Source organism: Armigeres subalbatus, chromosome 3, assembly GCF_024139115.2.
Source record: "Armigeres subalbatus isolate Guangzhou_Male chromosome 3, GZ_Asu_2, whole genome shotgun sequence".
NCBI classification, from domain to species: domain Eukaryota; kingdom Metazoa; phylum Arthropoda; class Insecta; order Diptera; family Culicidae; genus Armigeres; species Armigeres subalbatus.
The window spans coordinates 425,368,186-425,379,540 of NC_085141.1; the positions used below are offsets into that span (position 1 = coordinate 425,368,186).

The following is an 11,355-nucleotide window of genomic DNA, read 5'->3' on the forward strand; positions in this document are numbered from 1 at the left end:
TCTCTGATGGCGTTATTTACCACAGACTGTTTACGTAAATATTTTTGTAACTTTCTTAACAGTTTATTATAGAAAAGTAGAGTATTCTTTAAGTGAATACAAATTCTCTCATTATTTTCAAACGTATTTAGGTACTGGATTACAGCGTATCTTAGATCTAAATGAATTAAGTGAATTAATAGATAAATCAATGAACGCTTATAAACCGTGAATATTGTGAAGCTGCTTATCTTCCCAAAGGAATGATTCTTCTTCCAGTATCTGTGTAAAATAGTAATTTTATATCACGTATTTTTTAAGTATGACTTTATAATTCAATTAAAATACGTAGATTATTCAATCATTCACATGTTTTATTGTAACTGTGCTTTTAAGATAATCATTTGAGATTGTTTGATAGGGCACGGTATTAGAAATTTTTCCGCGCGATATTTGGAATTGTCTTCTAAATGTACGCGGTATTAGACAAATTAACAAGTCAAATGTCGAACACTATTTTCTTCAAATTTATTGAGTTAAAGAGCAAAACTTAATTTCTCCTTCAAATACATTTAATATTGATTAATGCAATGTAGTCTTCAAGGGTGATTGTTACAAATTAAATTTTATGTAGCGAATTTATCCCGTCGGATCGTTGTGGAGAACCATTTTCACCGGGTTACTGTCCGGCATTCTGGTTACGTGCCCGGCCCTCCGCAATCTTCGCAATTTTCGCGGTGTAAACGATGGATTCTTCCAACAGCTGTTGCAACTCGTGGTTCATTCGCCTCATCCATGTGCCGTCTTCCATCTGATAGATATTACGCAACACTTTCCTCTCGAAAACGCCAAGTCCACGTTTATCCTCCACGAGCATTGTCCAGGTCTCGTGTCCGCAGATGACTACCGGTCTAATGAGCGATAGTCAGTTTGGTATTTCGTTAAAAACGCTCACTCATATAAAAAGATGTTCACTTTTGTTGGCAGCCAAATAAAAGAAATTACTACAGAATTAATATTCATATGTATTTCGATTCGTACAAAAATAAATATGCGTTCAATGTCTCTTCTTAACCGTCTTGTTTTACATTTTATTATGTGAATGTATCAATATATGAAAGTCAGAGTTTCCATCGAGAATGGCGAGGCGATATTGGTAATCGCAAGGCTATATCAGGTTCAACGCGCAAAGTTCTTCCGATAACCTACCAGACCAGCACTTCAGAATTAAAATGCGTGAGAGCACTCCTAAACATCTATCACAGTGTGCCCTCAGTACAATTAAGCTTCATTCAAACAGTGAAAACATCTGGCAACATTTGACAGAAAATAATTTCGTTAATCAATTTTCTTTCTCATCAATAAAAACACTAGAGAAACCATAATCAATTGCGAAACGTAACGTTTTATTTTTTTGCCCTATGCCTAAAACTCTAAAGCTCTGGTGGTTCTGTGGTTTTTTACTCGCTCAATGCGGTGTGAGGGCGTCTATCGGTCCTTAAAAATGTTAAAGATTCCATATATGAAAAGTTTTCAAAGTTTCATAAAATTGCTATTAGTTTCACGTGAAAATCCGTTTTTCTTCCTGTGCACATGGGCAAGTTTTGTTCAGTTTTAAATCATCCCTCAGCCCAGCGTAGACAACTTATTCAAATTTTCAAAAACATACCGGTATATGGACAGCTTCTAATCATCATCACTATCAATACCAATCATCACCGGCAATTTCACGTCGTAATGCTTACCTGAGTTTGTAGAAAAAGTTGAGATTACATGGTCATGTAAAAGGTACCAGGAACAACATGTAAGTTTTTGTTAGTAGTAAGTATAAAAGCTAACTGTAAAACATTCGTACATTGTTATGCTTAGAACTAAATAGATGTGAAATACTCACTTGAACGCCTCCTATACTTGCTGAATCCAACGTGGGTTCTTGCGGCTGCAATACTGTGTCCTCCAATACGATTTCAGTTTTGATATTAATAACAGTATCTTCAAGTGTATCCTTTTTATTGTTTTCATTGTTTGGTTGCTGCACGGAAGAAGAAGAATAAATTGATATGTTTCATAGTACACAAGTCATTATATTTTTTGATAGGGGAAATGACGGCTTTGGCAGGTTTTGTTCTATTATTGGCAGGGGGGTTTTCTATAACCAATTATGCTCAAATTTGGCCTAAACACTCTTTGCATATCAAAGAATATTGTGGCCAAATTTCATAAAATTTGGTCAACAAAAACCCCCTGCCAATAATAGAGCAAAACCTGCCAAAGCCGTCATTCCCCCTTTATGAAATTTTAAAATAATTTTAATAATCAATTAAAAGAGAGAATAAGTAGATGTTAAGTACTCAGCAAATAATGAATCTAATGTTACTCCATGCTTAGAATGAGGATTACTAAAAGCCATACTTACTTTTAATCTTTTCATTTTTCTCGGTTTTCTACCTGTATCATGAAGTACCAAATGGCTTCTCAGTTTGGCACTGTAATAAAATTTTGTACCACAAATCTTACATCCATACCGAGCCTCTCCATGTGCGATTAACTGCAACAGTAAAAGAATGTTTGTTTTACCGGTTACCTATCAAGTTCTGAAATCATACTCACTTTATGATGTTTCATTTTCGCAGGTGTATCGAACGTTTCCTTGCATACTGGGCACAGTAACTGTTTCAAATGAAAAACAAAATCGGATTAGATTATTTCAGCCAAACTTAAATGTTTTATGGAAAAAATAATAAAATTTAGAACGCTCATAAATAATGTTTGGGAAGTTATATTAATTGCGTGATGTAAAAATTTACCATTTCAACCCCATGTTCTTCTTTGATTTGTATGGATTGTCATAATTCTCTCAATACCTCTCCCCCTTTAAGCGTGACGTTATTTATGGACGTCCATTTAAAAAAACTGATGTTATTCAATTTTAAGAAAATTTTAAAGCTCTTTTGTCAATTTCTTTATTTGTTGTTTACTATCCACCCCATTTATTACAGTGGCATGCATAATAAAAAGCCCACTTACCGTTTTTCATACAAAATGGTCAACTTTGGAGATCTAGATCTCGATCGCGTGTGAACCGATTTTGCTGAAAATTTGACCAGAGCTCAGATATAACTTGAATTTTATAGGGTAAAAAATTATCGCGGTAATACCAAAACGATTTTTTTGGCAAAAAAAATATTTTATAATATCTTGAAAACTACAACTCTCAGTGTACAAGTATATTCCGCAAACTTTTTTGTATTGCCAAAATACGCGTTTTTGCTGAATAAGTCATCAGTTTACAACCTATAGAATTCAAGATATTTAAAAAATAAATTTTTGCCGAAAACTTCATTTTGGCAATAATTTTTTTATCTACGAATCAATATGGTCGAAACATAGGTGTTGTAAAATTCAAGTTATAACTGAGCTATGGTCAAATTTCCAGCAAAATTGGTTCACACGCAATCGAGATCTAGATCGCCAAAGTTGACCATTTTGTATGAAAAACGGCGAGTGGGCCTTTTATTATGCCGGTCACTGTATACCAGAAGAACGAAACAAGAAATTAATATTTGATTCGGCCCTAGGTATTTACATACCGTATTAACTCTCGGCTTTTCACCTATTTCTCTTTTCCATTCATGGTGTTTCGTATGAATTTGAAGACTATATTTCTGATGCAGGGTTGTTACGGAGATCCTGAAATATTTTCCGCGCCAAATCCGCGCTGACTAAAATCAAATCCGCGCGATTTCCGCGCGACATGAAATCCATTTCGCGCCAAATCCGCGCGACCCAGAACTAAATTTTGAGCAAATACACGTGAAATAACAATTTTGGTTACCACAATCTACTAAAAGTTTTCTCTTCGAGGTCGTTTTTTAATATGCTTGATTTTAAATATGATTAAAAGCTTCAATTTTGCACATGTTTGTACCAAATTGAAAATAGGACTTAACAACCCCCACCGACCATCTAAGTTTTCGCCACTATAAAGCCACGCTAAGTAAACAAGAACTAAACAGCCAAAACTATTTCAATACGCACCGCTTTTTAAATGAGATGATTATTTTGACATTTTTTGTTCCGTTATTGTCAGTGGAATTCGGCACAACCCAAGTAACAATTGCCAGTTGAATAACCACTAGTAAGGTCAGATTTATTCAGCCAGCGTTGATTAAAAATTATACTATCATACATGTTAACATTTGTTCCAGCATTGTTCGCCCAAAAATGGAGTATTTATTCAACAACAACTAGCAACCTCTCTTCAACTTTACTTAAATAGTAAATAACAATATTTATTCATCGACTTTGTTCAGAAACCAAGTATAATGTTAATACAACTAGTCAGCAACTTTCTGATTAGGCTTTTTTAATTATGCGTTTCTAAATACTTTTATTTCATTACATTGTTACACTTATTAAGGCATTGTTCAATATACTGGAAATAAGATGAAAAATAAATTATGAACAGGATACCGGTATCGATCCAACGACCTTTGAATCCCCAGCCCTATTGTTTACCATCAGCTATATTTGTCACCTTGCATAGTACCAAGCTGAATAAGAAATATAAACCATACGTTGTTGAACAATACTGGTAGAATAGCTGTAATGGGGTTGTTGGTCATTACTCAACAAAATTGCCAACCATCGAACAAAAGCTTTATAGGAGTTCTATGATGTTATAGTTAGTGTAATGTCATTCAGTCTTGATTTTATAGTTTGTTTTAGTGAGTTGTGAAGCTGCTGCCTTTTATCTGCCATCATGGAGGTAGATTTTTCCTGCAGATTTCTTCTATCATTCCTGAAGTAAGTATAAAAATAATAATTTATTCTCTAGTGAATGGCAAAGTGCAAAGTGCAAAATGTTTTAATGAGAATAAGACCGCTAAAAATAAATTTATTTGTAGAGTGGAATTAACGTTCGTACAAAGTTTAACCAAAGCCATTGTTGTTATTGCAATAAGCGAATTGTCAAACGTTTATTCAACGTTTTAAAATTATATAAATAAACAAAATTAAAATCGGATACAGAAGCAATGATGTTTACTGATAACGTCAATTATTAGACTTCTTAATAAACTCATGCTCGTGCGTAGATTGTAATAGAGTTTTAAAACGTTTGTTCGATGCTTCAAAAACAAATTATTCAAACATATGCATCACGATGAACAGCATAAGCTTTGCAAGTTTAAGTTGTTTGTATTTAGCTAGTTGTTCAATATACATTTCGATTTAAAAAGAAATAATTCGGTAACGTTTATAAAAGTATTATTCAGATACATGACTGAAAGCAGAACAGAAGCTGGTTACAAATGTCAACAATGTTTGCCCAATTTGTTATTTCATACTACATATTGTTCAGCTACGAATACTTTAATTAAACGTTAGTTCGACAATGATGTCTATTTGTGGTAACTGATTGTTACTTGGGAAAGATGCATTGATATTACAATAAATGTTTAGACCAGATTTGATCATAATTGATGAATAGATGAACTTGGCAAATAACAAAAAATCTGCTGAAAACGGCAATTTCTTCTGAAGTAATAAATTATTCAACTTTGTTGTAATTATAAACTTGCGTTGAGCTTCGAATTTTCCCGAGAATATCTGTCGAAATTAAACCTGGTTTTCTTGCAAAAGTTCCCCAGGGAACTTATGCGGAAATTCATTCTGGAATTTTGTTATAAATTGAATATAATAATTTGTTGAAAACTCAAGTAAATTATTCAAAAACAACCTGCGGAAAATCTTTGGAGACTACATGCGGACATCTCTTCATTAATTCCTGCGGAAAACGGTTTGCAAATTCATGCAGAAATTGACTACGGGTGACTTGCTGCGTAAAAACTCCCGAAAAACCTTTCGTCAAATTCGAGGCGCAATTTGTAAGGTTTTTTTTACAGATATTCCTGTGATTACCGCTAACAAAAAGTTTGAGAAAATCGCAACGTGAATACTTGCGGAAATTTTTCTGGGAATCTGGGAAAAAAATCTTCTGGAAATACATTCGGAGTTTCCTTCATGAATTCCTGTGGAAATCGGTTTGGAAATTTCTGAAGACTTCCTTCGGTGAATGCCGGTGAACATTCCGAGAGTTCTTTCGTAAATTCAAGGCAACATTACTGCTAACTTTTTTACAGTAATTGCTGCGGTCAGCGCTTCAAGAATTTGGGCAGAAATTACCCCAATTTTTTTTAAAATAATTTAACCGATTTAGAATCCGTTAAATTATTTAAAAAAAAATTGGGGGAATTTCTGCAGAAATCCTCTTTAGACTGTAGACATTTATTTATTAAATTCTTCATAGAATCCTTGTCAAAATTTCTTAGGAGGTTTCGTAATTTTTCTGTGTATGTAAAATATCATCGGAGTCATCCGAAAATATTGCAAAAAATACTCATGAAATTACCGCCTTTTTACAGGAATATCTTTTGAAGATCGCCTTTTAATATTTGAATAAATTTCTGCGGAAGCACTTACCGTTTTGACTCAAATTCCGAACGTGACTCATATTCCAAACACTCGTTTTAAAAAAAGCCATTTTGGCTTTTTTCGTGTATTTTTATCCTTAAGAGTTTGAATTTGTTTGTTATCCTCATGCTCAGTTCGGAAAACCGTTGAAAATTATAGTGTTAGGGCGACAAAACGCCAGTTTTTGGAATATGAGTCTTGTTCGGGATTTGAGTCAAAACAGTATTAAAATGAGGCATCTGCATAACATCAAGGAACATTTTTGTGTTTTCAATTGTTGCATATTCTTTTTGGCTCTGGATGAATGCTATGAAAGTAATATAAAATGTTCTAAACAATGGCAGAAATCCTGAAGAAAAATGATATATCATGCTACGTGATTCATCGTAAAAGGAATAATCAATAAGAAACCGACAAATATCTTGGAACTACGACGAAATTGCCGAGCTAAAAAATGGGGGTTCATGTCCTTAAACAGACATGTTTTGAATGCGTCTTTTTTCAGAATGCATTAAAAATAACAACAAGTAGAGCCCCTCTCTTCATAACATTTGTTTAATGAATGCTCAAGTGCGACAGTGATGAACTTAATCAAATATTAAAAAATCACTCTAATAAAGAAAAAAAAGAATGCTCAAGTGTGTAATCATGGCATTCAATAAAAGCTTGTAAACATCCGAAAAATAATGTGAGTAATTGACTGCAAACGTAAATTTTGTTTTCAACAACTATTGCTAGCGAAAATGAAGCCCATCTAGAACTAAATCCGCGCCAAATCCGCGCGAAGTCCTAAAATCGTTATGTAAATCCGCGCCAAATCCGCGAAAACCGCGAAATCCGCGAAAATCGCGAAATCCGCGTAGTCGTAACAACCCTGCTGATGGTACTTTTTCCCGCACTCAGTACATTCAAACTTTGGTGCCTGATGTCGTATCTGTAATATAAAAATTTAGCGTATGTGAGAAAAAAGGAATACCTGAACTATGTGTAGTTAAAGTGTTAATTGAAGAAAGTACGAGTACTAGTTGAAACAGGCTTGGTAGTCATATGGCTATCGCTTTTGAATCATTCGCAGGAGATCATGGATTCCATCCCAGGTCTGTTCCATTCGCCTACTTTGTATTTTTCTCTATATTTCACATATTCTAGCAATCGCTAGAACAGAATAGAACACAATCCTCTGCAACATTGTCATTTGTTGCTTGTTTTTTTTTTTTGCATTTTTCAGCGACAATTACACTCCTTGCTTCTATCGAATTTGGCAGCTTGTTAACCAAGACGAACCTCTGCCTCTCGAACCTGTAGGGTTTTTCATAATCATCATTGCATCACTATGTTCTCCCCCGTTATTACATTGACTTGCATTCTAATGTGACAGGCGCCAGCGTGACTCAACAAACAAGATCCCAAGCAAACATCTGTGGGTTCTCTGTACAAGAACAGCTGAGCTGATCTTGTTATACGAACATTCAATCAAGCTCAGCTCCAACTTGTTATTCTATACAATTACAATAAATGAGTTTACAAAATGTGAAAAACAAGATGTTACAGAATAAAACAATTAAACATTTATGCTACCACTTACCTTATGATAATATAGTTTCGAAAGCGTAGAAAACACTTCATCGCAATTAGGACACGAATATGAGACCTGAAAAAATAATAAATTTAAACAATATAAAAAATATATCATAGTATTGATTGGTCAACGACCATACGTTGGATATCTGTTCTACATCATACATAAATCATAAATGACGGTTCCGCAATGTTGTGTACCCTAAAATGAGTAACCCAAATATATACAGCATGCATGGGCTGTGAGAAAAAGCATAACGCTTCAAAAATGAGGAATATACGCCAAATACGTTGAATAAACCACGAAGAGCTCATTTCCAGCTCGAACTATGAACAAATGTTTTTGTCTTTCTCGTATACACTAAAGCTATCAGTACACTGTTTGCCACAATGACAAATATTTGTGAAGTCAGCCTGATATCCATGATTTCTAGTCAGTCTGATAGTTGTCCAGATAAACTGCAGGCTTAAGTACGAGTAAAGGCTTTATGTATAGGAAATTTCATTTCAATTGAGCGTATTATTGATTCTGAATTTGATTTTTGGAATGACAATTGTGCTCTTTATTAGGTTCTGCAACGATTGTATGTAACCTCAGTCTGATGCACAATTAGTAGTACTTCTTGTTGAACTCAGGGGGTAGTCGAATTCATGCTGCAGAACCTAATTCAAACTATTTTTATCAACTCCCAACAAAAAGAATAGATTGCAGTTTATCTGGTAGTAACGTCAATTGAGCGAAATACAATGAATGAAGAGAGTATTAGTCGTTTTAAACTTCAAAGTCAAATAAGGCCTAGGTGGATTAATTAAGGTTTCGAGACGAGCCAGCTTCGGGCTGAAAATCTCGCTGATAAAGCCAAAAAAAAAATAAAAAATAAGGTTTTTCTGCTTTTTATTTTTTTTCTTTCTTTTTTTCTAGCTTCCTGTTTTCTTCTCTCTGCTACCTTTTGCCTCCCTCCTTTGTTTTTCAACTTCCCCTTTTTCAACTTTCTCACTTCTCAATCGGCAAAATGACACAGCAACGATAGAAATGTAGTTAAACCAAGAAATACTCATCTCAATACTTACATTCTGCTTATTTCTATTCTTTTTGGGCTTTAGCTGGTGATCCTGGGGTTGCAGTACTGTGTCTTCTGTAGTAATTTCCGTTTTAATATTAGTAACGGTATCCTCGAGTACAACCCTTCCGACGTATCCATTATCGCGAGGCTGAACCTGTAAATGGTGCACAAATGTAGATCCGTTACAACCATGTTTGGCACTTAACGTCATTTTGATAAATATATTTGTAAACGAGTTTTTAGTGTTAGTTCAACGGTATATAAAGAAAATGTGGAAAACTTGTATATCCGATTCGATTCAGATAAAGATAAAAAATATGTATTGTCTTAAACTTGTAATGTTTTGTTAGTAAAAAGAAAACGTAAATGAATTCACATCAGTAATGATATCCTAAGTAGGTAGGCTAATGGTTTGAGGAATATCCGATACGATGTATTTTTTTAAGTCTGCTATTCGGGCATAAAATAGCATAAAAGTTTTCGGGCATAAAATGGGTAATGTAGCAAAACCCAGGCCATTTATACTAAATCATAGTTAATAGTACCAAAATCTTACCTTAGGTTTTAAGGTTCTTCTACTTTTTCTTCCTGGTTCATGAGTTACTGTGTGATTCCGCCATCTTGCAATGTAATGAAATTTTTCACCACAATCCTTACATTCGTACCGAGGTTCCTCATGGACAATTGTCTGCAAAAAAAATAGGTTATTTGTTTACTTAGCTGTATAACAATTCAGGTCATTCTTACTTTATGATGCTTCCTTTTTCCTGTTGTATCAAACTCAAGATGACATACTGGACATGGGAACTGTTGGAAGCAAAAATAAAAATAAAGACATTTTTTATACTCCCACATACGATGGCATTGAGAACGTACAACATATAGCTGACCTGATTCTTTGGCGGTTTTGGCGCCGTGCTTGTATCTGAAACGTGTTTTTCAATATTAACGTTTTCATCTGAGGCTACCGTAGACTTATCGCTTGTATCATGATGATCTTGTAGATGTTCGTCCGATTGTTCTACTTCTATCTCCGTTTTGATGATTATGTTATCCATGTTTTCTGTAAAATAATTGTAAACATTGTGTATAATAGGTATGCGATAGAAGAAAATTATCTTTGAATTGACGGCGTGCTAATTGTTGCCTTCGTAAAAACTTCTATTGTGCAAAAAAGTAGGAAGGTCTTCTGTCGACAAATCAAGATTCAAAATTCTAAAAAGCATCATGAAATCGTGTAAGATTTTGAACGTTGACTTCACTGCCGTTAACCGAACGTCAGTCCCATATGTACATGGCATCCATATACATACGATAAGTTTTCGAGATTTTCATAACAATCTACTCGGGAACTCTCCAACAATTTATTGAGCTATTTGAAATTATTGACAAATAACGTTCATCTATTAAATGACCAGTGAAAATCTTCGATTCATAAGCCGTAAGATAGGTAATTATTCCTTGAACATGATCATCAACATTGGCGTCAAAAGCAGTAGCGTTTGGATTTGAAATTTTGAATCAACGATTGGCACTTCTGGGCATTATTCATTCACGGCACTTTGTCCAACATCCTACGATGTACGATGTACACAAGCCTTCTAAAGTTTTACAATGTTTGAAAACTCGATGTACACATCATGTGAAAAATCCCCGTTCATCGACCAAGACCACCAGTTTACCCGCGAAGGAAATTCGGGAAAATCTTAACCATACGCACCTACAGTGACTGGAATATGACTTATGTATAGAACTCTACACTCACCTTGAACACCTGTGCAGTATTTACTGTTGAAAATAGTGCCCTTGATAGCGGGATAGCCGCGTACAATTTTGAACAAATCAAACAATAATATTTGTTTACCTTTTGGTACAGCTATAAGTAAATGTATAGTTGTTGTAGAACATAGACCGTTCACGTATAAGTGGTCTTTGTTTGCTCAACCTGTCATCCGCATTGGACGGTTATGCGAAAAGCGTCAATACACGTTCAAGGCATTTTATTCATTCAATGAACCAATTGGAAGAAATGCACTGAAAATAGAATAATAGATTTATTTATTGTGATTTTTAGATAGCGCAACAATAAAGGTAATAAGTTTATTACTTCTATTAGCGCAACCATTAAAAAAACAGATTAATTCACCTAGCGGTCATGGTGCCTTCTTCAGGCATCGTAAAATGCATTGAAAATCACTTTAGGATAATAGATCGCATTTTTTCTATCATTTAGCATGTTTTTGCATTAATTACTATGCAT

General features: G+C 34.4%; 1 protein-coding gene across 1 annotated transcript; it reads right to left on the reverse strand.

Moving 5' to 3' along the window:
- Positions 1-984: 984 nt before the first annotated feature.
- On the reverse strand, positions 985-11,028 carry LOC134227402 (zinc finger protein 236-like). Its single transcript, XM_062708837.1, has 12 exons — positions 10,861-11,028; positions 9,986-10,158; positions 9,843-9,902; positions 9,652-9,783; positions 9,103-9,249; positions 8,039-8,104; positions 7,331-7,387; positions 3,570-3,644; positions 2,590-2,649; positions 2,396-2,527; positions 1,872-2,011; positions 985-1,769 (listed from the first exon to the last, which is right to left on the reverse strand). The coding sequence occupies exons 2-12, from the start codon at positions 10,151-10,153 to the stop codon at positions 1,757-1,759; spliced, it is 1,050 nt and encodes a 349-aa protein (XP_062564821.1). The 5' UTR covers positions 10,154-10,158; positions 10,861-11,028; the 3' UTR covers positions 985-1,756.
- Positions 11,029-11,355: the final 327 nt, after the last annotated feature.

Coding starts and splice junctions, on each gene's coding strand:
- LOC134227402 (XM_062708837.1), bottom strand. CDS start 10,153: ATGGATAACATAATCATCAAAACGGAGATAGAAGTAGAACAATCGGAC. Junction 8,105..9,102: donor AGAATAGAAATAAGCAGAAT/GTAAGTATTGAG, acceptor TTATTTTTTCAG/GTCTCATATTCGTGTCCTAA. Junction 2,528..2,589: donor CGAAAATGAAACATCATAAA/GTGAGTATGATT, acceptor TTACTGTTGCAG/TTAATCGCACATGGAGAGGC.